Source organism: Carya illinoinensis, chromosome 1 (assembly GCF_018687715.1).
Source record: "Carya illinoinensis cultivar Pawnee chromosome 1, C.illinoinensisPawnee_v1, whole genome shotgun sequence".
NCBI classification, from domain to species: Eukaryota; Viridiplantae; Streptophyta; class Magnoliopsida; order Fagales; family Juglandaceae; genus Carya; species Carya illinoinensis.
The window spans coordinates 36634562-36656902 of NC_056752.1; the positions used below are offsets into that span (position 1 = coordinate 36634562).

At 33.5% G+C, this 22341-nt stretch overlaps 3 protein-coding genes across 3 annotated transcripts; 1 reads left to right on the plus strand and 2 right to left on the minus strand.

The window, feature by feature from the left end:
• Positions 1-4917: 4917 nt before the first annotated feature.
• LOC122316539 (UPF0481 protein At3g47200-like) lies at positions 4918-6736 on the plus strand. The gene has a single exon (XM_043133147.1). The coding sequence runs from the start codon at positions 5407-5409 to the stop codon at positions 6562-6564; it is 1158 nt and encodes a 385-aa protein (XP_042989081.1). The 5' UTR covers positions 4918-5406; the 3' UTR covers positions 6565-6736.
• A 321-nt stretch (positions 6737-7057) lies between these two features.
• On the minus strand, positions 7058-12135 carry LOC122316546 (probable voltage-gated potassium channel subunit beta). The gene is made up of 4 exons (XM_043133160.1): positions 11473-12135; positions 10359-10502; positions 9554-9718; positions 7058-7470 (listed from the first exon to the last, which is right to left on the minus strand). The coding sequence occupies exons 1-4, from the start codon at positions 12034-12036 to the stop codon at positions 7357-7359; spliced, it is 987 nt and encodes a 328-aa protein (XP_042989094.1). The 5' UTR covers positions 12037-12135; the 3' UTR covers positions 7058-7356.
• Positions 12136-13627: 1492 nt separating this feature from the next.
• LOC122302513 (probable voltage-gated potassium channel subunit beta) lies at positions 13628-18862 on the minus strand. Its single transcript, XM_043113812.1, has 4 exons — positions 18263-18862; positions 17818-17961; positions 15027-15191; positions 13628-13949 (listed from the first exon to the last, which is right to left on the minus strand). Exons 1-4 carry the CDS (start codon positions 18824-18826, stop codon positions 13854-13856), a joined length of 969 nt encoding a protein of 322 aa, XP_042969746.1. The 5' UTR covers positions 18827-18862; the 3' UTR covers positions 13628-13853.
• Positions 18863-22341: the final 3479 nt, after the last annotated feature.

Consider the following 22341-nt stretch of genomic DNA (forward strand, 5'->3'; position numbering starts at 1 on the left):
TTTCAGAAAGGGAATTTACAAGCCAAGAAGTTACTGTGTCATTGCATCGTATCCAACCAGAGAAACATGGATCATCTTCAGCAAGTCTAGGCAAGCTTCTATTCAATTTTAGCACTAATAGCCACCGACATGGACCTCTTCCATGTATGAAAATTGTCTCCCATAAGAACTCATGTGTAACTAGCACCGTTCCTCAGTTTTCTTCGTGACAAAGTACGAGCCAATGGAATTATCACTGTTATAATTTCAGACATCTCACAAACAAATATTCAAAGAACTAAATTAATGTAACTGGTTGTAAAATGCAATTAATATTGAACACTAGACAACCAAAACACCAAGAAAATATATGATTAGGGTGTTCGATTTAGTTTTTTATTTTAAACACGTTAAAAACCTGAAATCACAGTATATACTCATGCAAGATCAAAATAAAAGCAAGAATAATAAAAGAAATATGAAATCAACACAAGAAATTACGTGGTTCGACCCTAATGATCTACATCCATGGCAGGAACAGTCTAAGAGTCTTTATTATTGAAGAATGCATCAAAAACTTGAGTTTATAATTACTTACAACCATTGATCACTTTACAAAATATGGATTGGCTTCCTTGTATTATCCTCTAATGATATCACACCATAAAACACACTTGATCATCTCCTCAAGCTCCAATTTGATTTTGGTAAGACTAAGGTTTGAAAAAACCCCTTCCGTTTCTTTCCCAGGATCGCGGCTTCCAAATTGGTAATGTGAATTGTGCTACTTTATTCACGAAGGCACACTTGCCTTATATACATATTTACAAGTTCGCCATTGAATCAAATATTTACAAAAGGTGCCATTACTAAAATACAGAGAAATGAAAAATGGCAATGTCGTATACATCCATTCACTTTTTAAAAACTTGACACATCTTCAACAAATCTCTACCTTGACAAGTCTTTTATCTTTACAAAATAATCTTCTCTTCCTCTAGACTGTTCCTACAAAGTAATCCGAGTTCTAATAGCTCCCCATATTAATCAAATTTAGGCAATTCCTAAACTTGGTAGATAGCCAGGATTTTTTCATCATATCAGAAGAGTTTTCCTTAGTTGGAACCTTTTCTCATTTAACCTCTCAAGATGCTATTACATCCCTCACAAAATGAAGTCGAATGTCTGTGTTTAGACCTTTCCTGGTATACTGAATGTCTATGTCTATGTATAGTGCTTTGGTTATCACAGTGAACTATGATAACCCCTTTAAATATGCCTAACTCATGTGAAGAACCATTTAACCACATAGTCTCTTTTATTGCTTCTGTCATAGCAATATATTCAGCTTCAGTTGTTGATAAATCAACTATAGATTGTAAATTAGCTGTCCAATTAATAGCCCCTCCAAATGCTATAAATACATACGTAAACAAAGACTTTCTAGTATCCAAATTAGCAGCATAGTCAGAACCCACAAATCCCTCTAACTCACTCCCTTGTTGCACATCCCTTCCAAACCTCAAACCTAGACATTGTGTTCCAATTAAGTACTGTAATACACACTTCATAACATGCCAATGTGACTTCCTAGGGTTACTCATAAACCTACTTACCATGCTAATAGCATATGTTAAGTCAAGTCTAGAGCACACCATATGATGCTTCCCACCATGCTTGCATAGGGTATACTTTGCATAAATCTAATGTCTTCCTCGATTTTAGAGGCTTGATTTATTGACAGTTTTGAATGCTGTCCTATTGGTGTGCTAACAAGTTTTATACCAAACCTATTGAGGATCTTGGTGATATAGTTTTTCTGAGATAGATAGAGAAGTCTTATTTTCCTATCTCCAACGATTTCCATAGCTAATATCATCTTAGCTAGCCCAAGTTAATTCATCTCAAATTTTGTTTTCAGTATACACTTGACCTCCTCAATTAGATCGGCATCCCTATATGCTATAAGCATGTCATTTACATACAAGAGTAGGTAGATAATGTGGTCTCTAGACTGCCTAAAATACACACAGCTATCATAATGACTCCTTTTAAACCCATTGTCCAACATATGAGAATCAAATCTTTTGTACCATTGCCTCGGTGAATATTTAAGTCCATATAATGATTTTTTAAATAAGCAGACATGATCGATGTCGGACTCATTTACATAACCCTCAAGGGGTTGCATGTAAATAGTCTCATCTAGTTCATCATACAAGAAAGCTATTTTTACATCTAATTACTTTAAGTGTAAATCTTCATAAGCAATATAGGATAGAATTAACCTCATTGAACTATGTTTAATAATAGGTGAAAAAATTCATTAAAATCTATCCATTCCTTTTGAGTGAATCTCTTTGCTAGCAGTCTAGCCTTATACCTAGGACCCTTAACTCTTGATATGCCCTCTTTCCTTTTGTAGATCCATTTAGACCCTACTAGCTTAGCCTTTTTAGGATTAACAACCATTTCCCAAGTATGATTTTTTTTCAAAGAATTCATTTCCTCATCTATGACCTGTACCCATTTATGAGACTCAATATTTTCCATGGCTTTCTTGTAGAATCTAGAATCCATTTCTACAACTTCATCTGCTACGGTCAATGCAAAGTCAGTTCAGCTTGACCATACCTCTTGGGGGGTTTTATAACCCTCTTTTTTCTTTTTTCTATCACTGATCAAATTGTATGAACTACTCCACCTTGGTCCTCATCACCTAAAGTGGAAGTTTAAGACTCAGCATCCTGGCTTTCTAATTTTCTCAAATTATTGTCAAGTTGCTCCATCTCAAGATGTATATTCTCAAGGTTAGTATCCTAAGTGGGTTCAAGTCTTTTAGTTTTAACTCGAGCAATTTCATGTTCATTAAAGACCACATATCTACTAATGATACATTTTTGTATCCATGGCTCATCAATCCATAACTTGTACCATTTTACTCCCTCAAGGTACCCTACAAAGATACATTTCATAGCCCTCAGTTCCGATTTGTCAGTTCGGGTGTGAGCATACACAACACACCCAAATACCCTCAAGTAGTCATAGTTAGAAGGTTGTCCAGTCCACATTTCTTGAGGAGTCTTAAACCTTATGGTTGAAGAAGGAATCCTATTAATTAAATGGACTGCAACTATGGCAACTTCAGCCAAAAAGACTTAGGAAGTCCCGAGCCATTCTGTTGAGGGGTTTCCCTTACTATTTTATGTCTAATCATACCCTCCATCTGAAAAAACTGATTTAATTCACTTGAAATTCAAGTCCATTATCAGTTCTTAACCTTCCTTCTTACTTGAGTTTCTATCAATTTCTTCAATTCCTTGAATTTCTCAAAAGTGGCACTCTTATTTTTAAGAATGTACAGCCACACTTTTCTGAAATAGTCATCAATTATAGAGAGAAAATAACTTCCCCCTCGATGTGATTTGACCCAAGTTGGATCCTAAAGGTCCGAGTGCACATAGTCCAGGGTTTGTTTTGTAATGTGAGTGGTTGTTTTAAAGCTTACCCTTTTTGCTTTTCCAAGGATGCAATCTCAAAAAAAGGTAAATTTTTAATTTTTTTCTCACCTAGCAACCCCTGTTTATGGAGTTCTAAAAGTCATTTGTAACTCACGTGACCTAACCTTTTGTGCCATAGAACAACCATATCCTCACCCTTCTCTAGAATCGAAGAAACCTCACCTATAAGGGTTTTCTTAATGAGGGTATACAAGCCCATTTTTAATGACTCCTTTCATCACTATAAGTGAACCCTTAACAACCCTCAAAGATCCAGATTCAAATTTAAAAGTGTACCTGGATTGGTCTAACACACCTAATGAGACTAGGTTCCTATTTAATTCAAGTATGTATCTAACCTCAGTTAAGAGTCTTTCAATACCATCATGGAATCTTAGTCTCACCAACCCTATACCCTAGATTTTACAAGACTTACTGTTGCGAAGCATCACAAACCCCCCATCTAAACTAGTGAAAGTTTCAAACAATATTTTATGAGGACACATGTGAAAAGAATATCCTGAATCAAGGATTCATTCTTTTCCTGAATCAACCTCGGACACATTTAAAATCTTAGCACTCTCATACCCATCACTCACAACCAAGGCATCCCCCTCCTTCTTAGACCCATTTCCTGTGTTAGATCTCTTATCAGAGCAATCTCTTTTTAAATGCCCCTCTTTATAACACAAGAAACATTTTAATTGCTTCCCTTTAGCCTTAGACTTATCCCTCACATTGTTTTTACTATTCTTTCCCTTTTGACCTCTTTTCTCAGCTCTCCCCCTCACAGTCGAGCCCTCCCCAACTTCAGATTTTATTTCAGACATGGCTTGTAATTTCCTGAAGTGTAATACAACCTAAACCTCATCTAGGGTCAATGTTTCCCTCCCATACATCATGGTCTCTTTCAAATTAGCATAAGAATTATCTAGAGAACTCAACAATAAAATTGCTTGATCTTTATCATCAATTTTAATACCAATTATAGCCAAATCTAAAATAATTTTATTAAAAACGTCGAGATGGTTAGAAATCAATATACCTGCTGACATCTTAAATGTGTAGAGCTTTGTTTTCTTGTACAGTCTGTTGGCCAGAGATTTTGTCCTGTAGAGGCTCTCTAATTTCAGCAAGATTCCATCAGCGAAGTCTTCGTTGGCTATCTCTCTCAAAACTTTGTCTCCAAGAGAAAGAATGAGTGCGCTGTGAGCTTTCCTCAATATTTCTTTCTTATCATTCTCTTCAACAAATTCCATTTTCTTTCTTATCATTAAATGACATGAGTAGATTTTGTTGTTTATTCCCTAAAATCTCAGATTTTATCACAAGCATATCCTTCTTCTTTTTGCGATTATCAAATTGAGCCGTCGTTCAAGAATCAAGATTATAATAAGAAAATGTAAAATAACTTATTAATTTCTTAATTAATAACGTTCAGTACTGTGGTTGTTGATGTTGTGTTTAAGGATCTTCATTATATTCTAAGATGCATCTTGTGGAAAAGCTTGGTGTGCTTGAAATGCAATAATTTTATTGACAAACTATTCTCTGATATTTAGAGTAAGATAGATGTCTGTTGATGGAGCTTATCATGCTATCACCATTGACGAAAGGTTGGTCAACCTCGATAGTACTCCAATTGATCAAGATTGTTATGTATTTAAAGTGCAGTACCATCGTTTACGCGAGATAAATGCCAAGGCATATGAACCTGATCTGCTTGCCATTGGTCCTTATCACCATGGAAAGGATCACCTTAGTTTTATGGAAATGCACAAATTTTGAGATTTCTCCATCAAATGCTTAAAAGAAGGGGTGAGAATGGTGCAGAAAGATACATCACAGCCATGATAGGAAGGTAGAAAGAGCTCGTAGATTCTATGCAGATCAGTTTCCTGAATTATCCAAAGATGAGTTTGTAGAAATGATGCTAATTGATGGGTGTTTCATCATTGAGTTGTTCCGCATCCAACGTGACATAATCCTCCAGGGTTCGAGACTTGATACAATCTCCCAATCCGTTGAAAATGAACCAATCTTCCAAACAGATTGGATGTTTAATGGCATAATGCGTGATCTACTGTTATTTGAAAATCAACTGCCGTTCTTCATTCTTACTGAATTGTTTGAGATGAGTGAGGGTCACAATCAACAATATCCTGATAATGCTCACCATGAGAGTGTCTCAACACGACATCTTCTTGACTGTGCCTTGGCTTTCTTTTCTCTTTCTTTGGAGATATCGTTTGTTTTGGATGTCAATGGATCAAATTATGTTTCAACCACAAAGCATCTACTCGGTCTGGTACATGAAGCTATCAATCCTTCATCTAAAGAGCGAAGACCACAAAAGAGAAGTGTTGAACCCAAAGAGACAAAAAAGTTAAAGAATCTAGCTCATCCAAACGAGAATGAAGACTGGAATTCAATACCTTATGCTACATACTTTCGAATGAGTGGATTTGGGTTTCATAAGGCAAAGATACTTAGGGATGTTCTACTTGGTGAGGTTAAAGCTAAGAGGGAAGAGTGGAAGCCAATACCAAATGTCAGAGAGCTTCAAGAGGCTGGAGTCAAATTCAAGAAGGCAAAGATAGATAACTTGTTTCACATAAAGTTCAACAATGGTGTAATGGAAATTCCACCTTTGAATATTGTAGATAACACGGAGTCAGTCTTCCGAAATCTAATTGCCTATGAGCAACATAGCCAACATATTGATCTCAATTATTTTACCGACTTTGCAACCCTCGTGGATTATCTGATTAACACTTCAAAGGATGTCGAATTACTTCCTCGAAAAGGAATAATTAATAGTTGGATGGGTGATGATGAAGTTGTTTCCAACATGTTCAACAAATTTTGTAGCTACACCCATTTTAGCAACGGCTTCTATTATGCTGACATTATCAAGGAAGTGAACAAGCATCGTGACAAACGCTGGAATGTACGGAAGGCAAAATTAAGACATGATTATTTCAACAGCCCTTGGGCATTGCTTTCAGTTCTAGCAGTTATCTTATTGCTTCTACTAGCAATTGCACAAACCTTATTTTCCATTCTTTCTTATGTTGTCAAATGAGTCATGGCTCCTCAGGAAATATTTTCTCTTGAGCTTCCAAAATCATTTTATGTTTAAATATTGGATGGATTAATTGGGGCTGCATCTTTGCTTACTTTTTCGATTTTAATTTCCCGGATGTAACTCTTTCATGTGCATCTATTTGAATATTGCAGCTTCTGATATTTATCCATTTGGCTTCCTCACTTCTTAATTATTCTATTTTACTTTTTCATGCGTCTTGGTTGGATCAACAACGAACACTCCTCCTACTCCTCCTCCTAATGGTAATAAATATACCACATCTTACTTAAGAAGATGCAAATGAAATAGTAGTATAATATATAGAATTTTCCTAATAATAATAATAATGTGCATGTGCATAGGCAACAGGGAGAAAAAATAAACCAACTTCGAAGAATTTAAAATAAATAAAAAAATGGAGTCCTTGAAATCTCGTAGGAGCAAAGTGATACATGCCGATCGAGGGCATGCAAGTGCATAGAAACTTCGATTGGCATAAATTTGCAAATAATATATTACTAATCTGTAATTCTGTTGCCTCCAAACAATCAACACAGTGGCTATGACAAAAACATTAATCCCAAAAAAAAAAAAACGTCGAAAGAAATAATCAAGACAGTGCTTGAATTAGCAACAAACATATTTTGCACCCAACACCTAAAAACAAACCGAGAGAGGAGAACTAAGTAACTTGAGATGAATAGAAACTATAAGCAACGGGGGATGAATCTGGAACGATGGAGTCTACCACGCAATGTGCAGAAAAGAGGAGCTGTTGGATATATTGTTTCACCTATATGAATCTGGACGCTTTGGCTTGCTTTGAACAACAGCCTCAATTCTTTCCATCACGGCTGGAGTCAGCAGTGGGATGACATCAATGGCTTTCATGTTCTCTTGAATCTACAGAGGGAAAACAGCTCTCATTAATTTGCCATGAAAACAGAGTCCAACATTTTTTTTTTTAATGCTTACTAAGTTAATCATTTCTTGACTTCTTAGAACCAAAGCTATACATGCATTTTCAATAAAGCTTTTAATACATATTTTAAAGTAAACCATTGCCACCTCTTTGGAAGGGACTTCTGAGTTTTAACACAAATCTATCCATAGATTGAAATGAGAGTTGTAAGGAACCATGAATGAAAGGAAAGAAAAGTAAAATACCACATAAATAAACAGCAAAAGTACAGTGGAAAATTAAAGATTACAAGGGCATTTGTACAGATAAGACATGAAATTCTCAAAATTCTAAAAACTTATCATAATTTCATTTCCAAACATTTTTAATTTCAAATATTCAATTTTTTTATCTAATCATATTATCTAATCATTATCCAAACGTAAAAACCAATACAACTTTTACAAACTTCAAAATCAATAGAACTTTTACAAACTTTAAAACAAAAATAATATTGAAAATCATACTACAGTTTTTTAACTTACCTATCAAAAAAACAGTTTTTTAACTTTGTAATATTTTTATTCAACTTTTTTTCTCTCTCCTTTCCCAAAACGCACTCAAACTATTTCACTACTATTCATATAATTCAAATATACTCCCAACTGTCCAAATGAGCCCTAAACTGAGAGGAGAAATTTTGGAGGCAAACCACAGTGGAAGGTCATCCACGGAAGACGTCACAAAGCCCTTTTCAAAATGCACTGAGTAATATAAAATATGTATCAAGCATGTTTGAAAACAAATTGGATGCCTTGGAGCACAAATATGGTAACATCATGATTTACCAGTCTTCTTTAACAAATTCGAAAGATAAGCGTTGATTTCAGATCTATGGGTAATACCATAGAGGGTGGTAAATAGGTCAAAATGACCAATTATACCAATTTAGAACTATTATGATGTTGCTTTTGATATAACTCTTAATGTTCCATCTATCAAACATGTCTTCTGTGCAGAATCAGTAACATGGATATATTGTGTGCAAACAAAAGTGATAACTTTGGTAATCATCTCAATCATATATCAATACATACAGAGTATGTCAATCAGCTATATATGAACCAATCACACACAAAACACAAAGCTTTTGCTAACGAGAAAAACCCAAAATGGGGAAATACCTTGGGTACTTTATCTAGTCAAAATGGAATTCACTATGAAGAAAAATAAGTACAAAAATGAGTAACGCTATATAAGGTCCTAGGGTGCAAATCATATGTAATCTCTTTGAAAAAGGTGGTGCAAACCATGAAAAGTAGATTTCTTCATATGGATCCCAGGTTTGCCTATTTTTTCAAAAGGAGTGCACGAGACTTGTATATCCTAGGACTCTACAAATCATTTCCCTATAAAAATTACAGAACATGTAACCGCCACACTATAATCTTAATGTTGTACCATTCACCCTTGCACAAAGTTCGATACAACCATAAATATTGCTTCCCTTTTGACAATACCATGCTCCAAATCCAAGGTGTGCTTCATCACCTTGTTCACAACATTTTAAATTACAATATTTGTACTTCCACTCTCAAGTGAAAGAATTACACACGCTTAGGATTGTATTTCTGATATGATTCAAGCACAAACTAAAACCCTTCAGATCTGGTGATGAACCTAATCCTTGAGCTCCAATAACAGTGTTTTATCGTTCTGATGCAATTCTCTCTGATCTTCTCGCGAAAAAAAAAAAATACAGTATGGCATTCTCTCTGAAAAGCCCATTCTGTTCTTATTTCCCCAGAAAATAATTTTTTTTTATAAAAAACATAATTTCCCCAGAAAATTATTTCTCCAGAAAATAATTATGAGACTATAAAAGTTATCCCTATAAGATGTATTTTATAGACAGTGTAATCCCTAAAAATACAATTCGGTTGAAAGTGCCGTTCATGAAATATGCCAACACTACATATGACAATCTGCAAACCGGACAATAAGCAAATAAAACCCATACGAAAGTAAATGTCACTTCATCCAACAATAAATACATTTCAAACAGATGAACACTTCAGATCTCACCTGAGATTCCTTTGTTGCTCCAGTAATAACAGAAGAAACATTCGGATTCGCAGCACACCATGCAATTGCAAGCTGAGATAATGGCACTCCAAGTTCATCCGCGATTGGCTTCAGACCTTCAACTTTTTTCAGCACGTCATCAACTAGTGACCTATTAGCGAGATTCTACAAGGAAAAGGTAACAGCTTTACATTCTACCCTTCTTTCTTTTCTCCCAAGCAAAGGGTGATATTTTAGTTTAACTATGCAGAACACTGATGAAAAGTAAATATCGCTCATCCTAAAAGAAGCCATAATTTAAAACCCCATCATACAAGTACCTGCACCCTACTAAACTTGACAACATTGTACAGCATAGGAACAAAAGCTGGCACGCTTCACAAAATTAAAATACTTTGTAACTAAATCATCATAACTACCACCCCCCCCCCCCCCCCCCCCCCCCAAAAAAAAAGGGCGAAAAAACAACTCTTGGTCAATTAGCAGCACATATTATACATATATGCCAATGGTGAAGTTCATTCAGAGGCACTGCTCTCAGAATCAATTTTGATCCACCACACATGCTACATGAATATACATTCTATGAAAAGGGGATTACATCATATTTATTCTTGGAAGTTCAGCCAACAAGAAACGGTAAGAAACTGAATCCACAACCCAAATCAGCATTCAATAGTGAGGTAAAAAAAGATACGAAAGCAGAGTGGTAATAATGCTAGAAGTGAACAAATATGTTGTTGGGAACATAGAAAACCAAGTCATGAAAGAGAGAACATAACAATACAATCCAGAAGAAACTTACCTTGTAATTTTCCAATGCAAACCGGCTATCGGGGGGTACAACTTTCTTATTGTATTTTCCAGTAAGCACTCCAGAAGCAAGTGGGCTCCATGTGGTAAGACCCAGGCCGTAGTTGGCGTACAGAGGAACGTACTCAGACTCAACCTGCAGCCATTCAGAATGAAATCATAAACAAAGCTCAGTTATTTATAGACAAATGCATGTGGCATACACGTAGCTTGTCACTTATGCTTAGGTGTTGTTCTTGTATAAATGTCCCATGTACTTCCGCTATGCCTAGTCCTTGTCAATAAAATTCTTATTTCACTGATAAAAAATACATGTAGCTTTATGCACATATTGCTGCAACTGCTCCATAATCCATTGCTTATGACTTACAGAGCAGAAACTGTTCGATAAAGGAAACACCATATAAGAAAAGGCGAATACGTGAGGGTAAAAATTTTCCACCTTTAGCGCAAAACCTAGGAACTAAAACGTTGGCGAGCTGCCGTTCCTTTGCGGTAGGTAAAGAATTAATGCCGTCCCTCTATTGAAGCTACAGAATCCGACAAAACTTTGACCAAGCCCAGTGATTGCAGTTAGATGTATAAAAATATTCAGACACGAAAATAGCGAATCAAATGTAAAGTTCAGTTTCAGATTCTTATTATTAGGGAAGGAACAGAATGAAGTATGTATTAAAGCATATAAGAAAAAAAAAATGACAAGATGAGGCACAATGAGGAATGTGCCTATCGCTCATATTGACAAGCGACAGACTGTAAAGTAGAGTAGAGGGCTAAATTGAATCCCAGTGTAAGCCAAACGTGAGAAGTAATAATGGAAGTTTCCATCAATTTGAAAGAAGAAAAACGCCATCTCCATCAAAAGAAATTCCGGCCCCAGAACTACTATACAAACGATCCCCATCCGGAAAACAAATCCATAAACACTGAGCATCAGTTAAATCAAAAATATCACATCTGGGTTCTATTCCCTCGAAAACAACAACGCATTTCATAAAAATAGAAAAACCAATATATTGCTGTCAAAACTCCGAAAAGCAACAATTCAGCGAAAAATAACATGAAAAATCCCGACTAAAAAAAGGAAGGAGGGAAAAATGACAGACCTTGTGACGGGACAATAAATTATACTCAGGCTGCTCGACGATCGGCCCCACCAAATCCAACCTCCCGGCAATCCCCCAAGCCTCTGTGATCTGCTGGGCGGACCACTCGCTAGTCCCCCAGTAGAAGGCCCAGCCCTTATCGATCACGTAGTTCATTGCCCTCACGGTCTCCTCAATCGGCGTGGATGAGTCCGGGCGGTGGCAATAAACGACATCGACGTAGTCCATGTCGAGGCGCTTGAGAGAGGCCTTGGTCCCCTCGACGACGTGCTTCCTGGAGAGACCCTTGTCGTTGGGGCCCGACCCGCCCCAGAAGATCTTGGTGGAAACGACAATATCGGAGCGCTTCCACCCGAGCTCCCGGATGGCCTGGCCCATAATCTCCTCGGCGCGGCCATTGGCGTATACCTCCGCATTATCGAAGAAGTTGACGCCGTGGTCGCGGCAGCACTGGAGCAGCGTCTTCGCCTCCTTGACGTCGAGCTGGTTCCCGAAGCTCACCCACGATCCGTACGAGAGCTGGCTCACCTTCAGCCCCGATCTCCCCAAGTTGTTGTACTGCATTCTCGCTTTGCTCTTTTTCTCTACTTCAGAGAGAATGTGAGAGACAGCTAGAACAGGCGTGCTTCCGTGTCCTCCTCATATGTAGAGGGGAAGGGTGGTGCGATCGGATGCAGTGGCAAATTGGGTGTTACGGTGCCAATTACATATGACTCATACGAGTTACGACGCGTGGATAAAAATAGTGAAATGACTATTTTGTTGTTTTGAAATCTGAGTACTCTTTAGGTGCGGGCGGCGGCACTAGTGTCGATCTGAATGTGACTAATTTTTTTAATTTCTTGTTTTCTTTTTTGTCTGTTTGGATTAGGGAGGTAATCAGTTTGGTTTAATCTGATTTTAAAAAAAATTTAGGATTGAAAAGATATATACAGTTTTATATTTTTCAAAATCAATTATGTATCGATTATTCTCTTAAATCGATATTCTAATTTTACTTGTTTCAGGTCCGATTCGATTTTAGAAAAAAAAAATTTAATTAGATTAATTTTGACCGATTTTAAGAAAAATAAAATCGATACCGAACCAATCCTACCGGTTTGGTCTGGTCCAATCTAGTTTATCGATTTTTTTTTACATCTCTAGTTTGGGTTTTATAGCCAGTACATTATCTTTTTTAATGTTTAGAAAAGTTATTATTAATAAATTTATATTTTTTAAAAATATATTTAAAAGAAAAAAAGAACTATCAATAAAATATTCATTATTTGTTTTTAAGGGAGGATAGAAAATAATTTTTATCTATAATCTATCTATTCTGCCAACTCTTTGGGTAAAAGAAATCAAATAAATCATTAATTTATACACGAGTTTTAATTTATACCTTTTTTTTAATTATTAGTAATTAAGAATTGGTGATTAAGATTAATAAAAATAAGGAAGAGCATTAATTATTAATTAAACATAATATTGAATCCTAATTGAATCTACGAAACGAAATATATTGGTAATAATAGCTCAGAGTTCAAAAGTTGGGGGGTGGGGGCCGTGGCGGGGAAGAAGTGCATGATACAGCCTAGCAATCAGCATCCTTAATTAACTACTTGCTTAACTACTCCCACATGAAATCACTGACACGACCATGTGTCCGTAATAATATTCAAAACACATCAGACAAATAACAGATGATGACAATTAATCTATTATTTATTATATAATATATTAAGAGTTTGTTATTTATTATTTTTACACATTATATTTTTTATTTATTTTTAATTTTTTTATTATTCTTAAAATATTAAATTTTTCTATTCATCATTCATATATCACATCTTTGATAAGAGAAAAAATATATATAATATATAGTATATGAAAATGATAAATAGAATTTTTTATATATTAATGACACCACTAGTAATCAAGACGGTAGATAAGATACGCATGAAGTCCCATCAATTAGAAATTGATAGATAGTGACATAAAATGAAAATTGAAAATTAAATGAAATTTTATTATTATTTTAAAATTTAAATTGGATTAAAATAATAATTAAATGAGATAAATTTAAGAATTTCTATTTTTTTATCCAAATCGAATCTTAAAGATAAGCCAATAATTACGTTACATACAACTTGATTGGAATGCTTGCATGGGATTGCATAATAGAGAAGAGAGTGCATTCATTCAATAAAGTGTCAATGATGATAGATAAGAGTTAGGACATGCAAAGTGTGAATAATACAATACATACATACATACATACATACATATATATATATAGATACACGAGAATTGCATGCCCTAAACATGCCCAAATCATTTTACGTGTATATATATATATAAATTATTGTTTCACCTATTGGATCAAACTTGAGCAACGCTTAATTTGGCTTGCTTTGAACAACTATCTCAATCCTTTCCATCACAGCTGGAGTCAACAGTGGGATGACATCAATAGCGTTCATGTTCTCTTCAATCTACGCACAACAAAACTTCTCGTCATAATTTGGCTAATAATGAAAATGAAAAATATTTTAATCATAAAAATAATATATAAATGTATATTTATAAAAAAAAATTAAATAAAAATAAATTTATAATTTAGAGACCAAGAGATCAGTATACACTACATTGAAACGTCGTGTCAATTTTATTATTATTTTAGATTATCTTTCTATATTACAAAGGATAAAGGGAAAGGAGCCTGCTACGCCTATACCGAAATCTTCTGTCGATCAGATAACGCAGTTAATAAGTGAATGGTAATGAAAAAACAAAAATAAAAATATTAAATTATAATATAAAATAATAAAAAATAAGTTAAAAATAATGATAAAATAAAAAATAGTAAAGATTAAAATACTTTACCGCCTAAACTCAACCTTAGCCTTTCACTACGGGCCTACGGCCGAGCCAACATATATACTCAGTGATCAGATTTTATGCTCACATGCTGCTCATAAAAAAGATGTATCATAGAAAAAAGATTTAAAAACTATGAAACCAGAAGACAAGGATAAAAATCAATATGGCAGCCTCTGCAAATATTTGAGAATACACTAAAATTAATATTTAGTCTAGTTTATTTTTATAACTTTTATATTATCTCATCTTATCTAATATTTATTATAATTTTTTAAATTCTTATATAAAATAAAATAAACAATTCAACCTTTTCAAATATTAAAATAAAAATAATATTTTAAAAATTTATTATAGTAATATTTTATTTAACTTTAACTTTCATCTCAATTCATGATCTCATCTTATCTATAAAGACAAACGAGGCTAATATGATAATTGGATTAAACCTTCTAACATATTACTTGAATCGATGCACTAAAACGTCTATCACATATATATTATCCACCATCCATCGTCACTTGATCATATTTTAGTTAGTGCTATAGGTCATACAAAAAGATTTCACATTAATATCTCTTATATTGTTTCTCACACGACAATCAAACAAAACAACATACGAAAACAAACGTGGCCTGTCATGTAACAATAGATAAGATATGTTTGGAAGAATGAAAGTTTTTATAACTCACTTGGGATTCCTTTGTTGCTCCAGTAATAACGGAAGAGACATTAGGGTTCGCAGCACACCATGCAATTGCAAGTTGAGATAATGGCACTCCAAGTTCTTCTGCAATTGGCATTAGACCTTCTACTTTTCTTAGCAAGTCATCATCCAACGACTGATTAGATAGATACTGCAAATTATGACAAAGTAAAAAGCTTTAGTAAGTAGTACACTTTTCCCGGTCTTGTTCTTTTTTTCCCTCTTTTTTTTTCAAAAAGAAAAAAGAAAATTTTATCTTAGTTTCGCTAAGCAGAACAGCGCAGAAAATAAAACATCATTAATCCAAAAATAACTATTAAATGAAGAATTAAAAAAAAAACACTCATCGTACCTGAAGGGAAAAAATTCATGCGCCTAACTCATATCATAAAACCGGTTTAACAAGAGATGATTGCTCATTCTTTATAAAAATATCCAAATTATTGTCCACGGGCAATGTGGAATACCCTTCTCAACACTCTTACTCACATGTTGGCTAATATTCTTTTTAGTCTTTATCACAAGGTAAGTAGTGTGGGCGCCTATTTGTCATTTTTCATGTGGTTGGCTCTAAGATCATGACAAATTCATAGACCTAACTCATATCATAAAAGCGGTTCAACGAGATCAGATGGTTACTCATTCCTTATAAACATTCCTAAATTTTTGTCCACAAGCAATATGAGATACCCTTCTCAACAAGGAGGAGTGGTCTGCATTCCACGTACTAAACTTATAGGTATGGTATAGTATTAGAAACAAAAATTGGGCTGCTTTATAGGTTAAGTTGCGATTTAGATAATAAGTTGAGATAAAAATTAAAAGTTGAATAAAATATTATTATAATATTATTTTTTAATTTATTATTATTTTGAGATTTAAAAAAGTTAAATTATTTATTATATTTTGTATAAAAATTTAGAAAAATCGTAATAATGGAATGAAATATTTTCACCATCAAAACGGGGTCAAATCATATAAAACTATTCTTTACAAGATCTTCTCTAGCTTGGTGGTCTGGTTTATAAGAGCATCCTCATCCCCATCCCTAAAATTTAACTCAAAATCACATTTTCTCAAATTTTTTCCTAAATTTTATTCATTTTTCAAAAACCTCCTACATCCCATTCCCCATCCCTATCTCTATTCTATTAAATAATATTTTTCTATTCTTTTTTATTACTTTTTTCTTTCACTTCTATTTACAAATTTAACTACTCAATATTTTTTCTTATTTTTTGAACTATTACTCTAGTGAATATTTTAAACAAAAATTTAAATTATTTTTTTGTGAATATGATAATATTTTTAAAATTAATTTTTTTTATATTTTCTTAATTAATTAAATTATTTTTAAAATTATTATTTAAAACTATAATAAATATGAGTATGAGAGAAAGTGTAGATGATTGAAAAATTATTTATTTTATATATTAGAATAAAATATTGATAAAAATAATTTAGGGACTGAATAGTGAGTCCCCAAATATGGGGACTTACTGTTTATTCCCTAAACCTTTTCCCTAAAATAAGGATCTGGATGTGGGGGGTATTTTGATTAAAATTCCAAAATAAATCCTAAATTATGGGAATTTTAGTGCTTTGAAGAACCGGATGGAGATGCTCTAATCTCTTCCTCTATTTCTTTGGGTTTCAATATTTTTATTATTAAATATTTTCATCAATTAAGCTAGTTCGTACTAGATTTATTTTAAGCAGGTTGTCACATAGCCTAATCCATTTCATGTATGATCCAATTATAGATAGACACATGTTCACATATGCACAATTGCATGGAGTCCATGCCAGTCAGCCTATAAAAAGATTTGAAAAAAAAAAAACATAAGAATATTTTCCCAAAATCCAAAAATCATTAAAAAGACGTCCAAAAAATTAGAATGATAAAAACTAAAAAAAAAATATAAAACTGAATATAAATAAATAAAAAATTAAACAAAAAATCAGATTAAAAGAAGCCTAATAATTAAAAAAACAAAAAACAAAATCACTATAACATGAAAAAAGAAAATTTAATATAAAAGTTACCCAAAAAAAAAAAAAGAAAAACGATAGTCTCCGAATCTCCAATACCGTGAATGGAAGGAGGTCTACTCCATGGAGGGGAGCCCCAACGGGCCAACCCAGGCATGGCCTCCGAATAGGAAGTTGTGACGGGATGCGCCTTGATTGGTTATACTTATGGGATAGTGGTGAGTGGTGCTAGGGATATGGGCCCGTGCCACGGAACCCATGAGTCAGGGTTCAAATGTTGACCATTCAAAATTATGGTAAAAAATGCTCACTGACAACATTCGGCACGTCAACCATTTAAAACCCCTGTTGCTTAGGTTAGGAGAGCTGCCAGCGACAGAGGGGCAGACGGGAGATCTCCTCCCCCACTGTTTCTTTAATTTAATTTGTAATGTTTTGTTTATTTATATATTTACCTTTAAAGGTAAATATTAATTGTAACTAAAACTCTCAGTTATAAGAGAACTATATACGTTTCAATTCATAGATTATAGCCTATAGGATTTTTCTTTTGTCGTCAGAAGTTAAAGTCAACAAGAAACAGCGCCAAAAATGATTCGATTACTCAAATCAGCATTCAATAATGAACTAAAAATAAACTGAAAGTAGATCAGAAGCAATAGCAGATCATATATATAGCAGCTTGTAAAAGTGAACAACAATAAAGAATTAATTTATGAAAACATAAAATAAACCAAAACACTACTACGTCGTACACGATCGAGATCAAAAGACAAAAACTTAACTTTGAAATTTTCCAATGCAAACCGGCTATCGGGCGGTATAACTTTCTTGTTGTATTTTCCGGTGAGCACTCCAGAAGCAAGTGGGCTCCATGTGGTAAGACCAAGGCCGTAGTTGGTGTACAGAGGAAGGTACTCCGACTCAACCTGCATCCATTAATACTTCATAATTAAGAAAATCATAAATAATAAATCTAGTATCTTATACATGGATGTATAACTGCATGTGTGATCGATCGATGTGTGTCTTTGTGGTTTGTATATAGCTTTATATGTGCACGTAGGGCTGTAACTGCTCCAATATTTGCTCGTGATGATTTATATATATATAGAGCAGCAAAAGGGCATGCAGTTGAAGGAACAAACTCTCCACGTTTTGGGAAAATCCAGGGAACCAATATAGAAGCTAGAGAATCCCAGAAAATAAAAGAAGAAAATCGCTGTCAACCTTTGTTCGGGACAACAAATTATACTCAGGCTGCTCGACTATCGGCCCCACTAAATCCAACCTCTTGGCGATCCTCCAAGCCTCGGTGATATGTTCGGCGGACCACTCGCTGGTACCCCAGTAGAAGGCCCAGCCATTATCGATCACGTAGTTCATTGCCCTTACGGTCTCCTCGATCGGCGTGGTTGAGTCCGGACGGTGGCAGTAAATGACATCGACGTAGTCCATTTCGAGGCGCTTGAGGGAAGCCTTGGTCCCCTCGACGACGTGCTTCCTGGAGAGACCATTCTCGTTGGGTCCCGGCCCGCCCCAGAAGATCTTGGTGGAGACGACGACGTCGGATCGCTTCCACCCGAGCTCCCGGATGGCCTGGCCCATGATCTCCTCGGCGTGGCCATTCTCGTAGGCCTCGGCGTTGTCGAAGAAGTTGACGCCATGGTCACGGCAGCACTGGAGCAGCGACTTCGCCTCCTTGACGTCGAGCTGATTGCCGAAGCTCACCCACGCACCGTACGAGAGCTGGCTAACCTTCAGCCCCGACCGTCCCAAGTTCTTGTACTCCATTTTCGCTCTTCCTATTTTTATGTTCGAAGGAAAGAATCTGAGACACACTTTGAACACCCATGCGCTGCTTATGTATATAAACTCAGGTATTTTTGGAAAATGATATTATTTTTTAATAATATTTTATAAAAAAAATTTCTCTTTTTAAAATATTATTATGTTAAATGTCACGAAAATGGGAGTGAGTTCATCATTTTTCATTAGCTATAGCATTTTTGTGTTTGAGACATTCTACAGTTACCGAGATCCTCATCGATGATGCTTACCGAAAACGTTAAAAAAAATTTCTTTTATTTTGCATTTTCTCAAACATTGTTTTACAAGTTCAAATATTTTAATAAAATAAATAAAAATCACAAAATTATTAAAATACTCTTACTTAATCATTAAGTTAAAAAAATATTAAAACAAATAAAAATACAAATCGGTGGAAATCCTTATGACACTGTATCGGTGGCTATAGCATTTTTATTTTTCATATACTAAGTATGTGGCTAATAATTAGGTACCTGATAGCTACGCTGCTGCTTACCTCGTCCATCCGTCCTATTAATGAGAATGAAAATGCTCCAACGAGAAAGGTTACTTTTAAAAATGATTATTATTTTTTTAGTTAGGTAAAGAAGAATTTTTTAATAAATTTATAAAACTTACTTTTTAAAATGTTTAAATGAATTTAAAAAATATTTAGAAAAAAAAATATATATATATATATATATAATTTACACTATTAGTACAATGCAGGGCTCATTGTATCCCTAGCATTGTCCTAATGAGAAAGTTACTGTATCCCATACAAAAATGTTACTTCGATATTTTATTTTGATACCTCATTTTGATGTATTTTGTATTTTTTTAATTTTTTATTTAATAATTAAGGAAGTGACTATTAGTGTATTAATTTTTTATATTTTTTAAAATATTTTAAAATGATAAAAAATATGAATAAAAAATTTTTAAAAAAATGTAGGATGATTTCAGCCTAATGGTAACATGCAGCGGTCAAGTGCAAGTGACAGAATAGCACTGTTCTATCCCATAATTTCTAACTCACTAATCTCTTAATATGGCACAGTGCTACTTAATTTATTAAAAAATAAAAATATAAACATAAAAAGTAGAGATAATATATAATTTTAGTCTTAATATTTTTTAATATTATTTTATTCTTTTTGAATATATAATTTTTAACTTTTTTTTAATAAGCTACGTGTGACACACGTCAAGAGGACAGAATGAATAATATAAATTAGGAGCATGGTTGTATTACTCCATATTAAAATGATCTACGTAAACAATGAAAGGAAATCTGATCACGCGACTTTTGTCCTCTATTCCATTTTGGATTAGCTCGATATCTGAAATAGTATATATTGATTTGAGTTATTTAGAAATAGAAAATTTTATACATTATATTACTATCTTATTTTCATTACATTAAATAAGATATGACATATTTATCATCATTAAATGATCATTTATTACATATTTCTTTATTATTCAATAGTGACGAATGTGACACATCTTACTTAATAAGATGAAAATAAAATAAGAATGGTGTATAGTATTACTTTTTTATTTAAAACCCAAAAAATAATGAATAATGTATCTTGTAATAGGATATGAATGTGAGGAATTTATTTTTATATAGGATAAAATCCATACTTAGAGATTATTTTTTGTTGGGGAAATCGTTGTGATCCATAGGCAATATTAGATAAATATGATGCTTGCATAGTGAAATTCAAGACACACGCACATAGTGACACAAAGAATTTAATGTGATTTTGGCAACTTCCTATATCTACAGAGAAAGAGCCTCATTATTATATAGTGGAACACAGAAAATATTACAGAGAAGAAGAGTCACACTTTACTCAACTCAACTCAACTCTCTTCTTTTTCTTAGAGTTCATCCTAACTCTCTCTCTTTCTCTTTTTAGCTCTTTTTCATTGAGACTTGTTGTACTTTCTTCCCACACCACGGCACATTGCACTAAAAATGTTCTCTTTTTATAAGCGAGGTTTCAAAGAACAAGCAGTTACAAATCTTGACAATGGGATGCTCTAGCAGCAAGTATTTGCTAACTACTACCATGGACGGTGGAAGCTACAACTCTTGACTAAACTTCAACAACTAGTCTATTAGTCAAGATGCAACTCTTGACCAAACTGTATGGGCATGGAACACCCAACATTTTTTAATGGAAAATGCTGGGGATCCCGCTGGAGCTTACCACTCCTTTTTTTTTTTTCTTAATGATTAAGAATTTTTTTAATATTATTATAAATTTTTTATATTTTTTTAAAATATTTAAAAATATTAAAAAAATTAAAAAAAAAAAAACAAAAATACATTTTTTTTTTTGCCTAGCTAGTGGGAGCCACCAACAGTGCCTGTAGCACTGTCCTTTTTTAATTGCATGGGAAATACAACATCCAGTGCAATGTGTTGGATCGACATTTTGTATGTGTTATTATTTATTGTATTAAGAGTTCTTCTACTCATAATCCTTATAGCATATCCTTGTTAAAAATAAAAAATAAAAATGTATGTGGTATAGAGATGATGAGTAGAATTTTTCATTATTAATCAAATTCTATTTTGATAGTATGTAAGCAACCTGCCAATCAAATCTCTTAATCTATAACTTAAATTTCATTTAAATCCACGTCAAATTCACAAATTTGATAAATTTTATTAAATATATAAATGTCACATATTGAGTCCGTTATCAAATTAAATTAGACGGGTCAAAGTTATAACTTTAATCCAATAATTTCTTATGTAAGATTAATGTGAAAACATGTAAGAATATTTATCAATCTAATTTATAGTAGAGTTGGGCGCGCAGCTAGCACACATGGGCAACATTAGCGAAATAGCAATTGAGTACGGTGCATACAAAATGCATTGGCTCTGAATCCTCCCTCTATGCATAACATTTCTCTTGACGGCTTGTATCCTTTAGAGTTAGTGCCATCTGAATGCGACCGATTGGTGAGGCTAACCTCGATCTTGTGTTAAACAAGTGAAAGAAAATTTTATATACTATATTACCATCTTATTTTCATCTTATTAAATAAGATGTAACATATTTATCATTATTGAATGATTATTTATTATATACTTCTTTATAATCTAATAGTGATGAAAGTGCTACATTTTATTTAGTATGATGAGAGTACAGTGTATAACATTAATCATGAGTGAAATACTTTAATAAAAAATAAAATTAAATAAAAGTAAACTATAAAATGATGTAGATTGATGTGTTACATTAAATTAAAAAATTATTTTTATTAGAAAATAAATTTAACATATTCCATGAGATCACGTTCATTTATAAATTTATTTTTATATAACATTTTTGTGTTTATAACCGTTCTCGTTAAATAAATCAACCCTCTTGTTTTTTTTTTCTAATGATTACTATTATTATTGTTATTTTCTTTTGTTGTCCTTTTGTTTTTGTGTACGTTGTAAAATCGAATATTCATTGTTTATTTTCAGG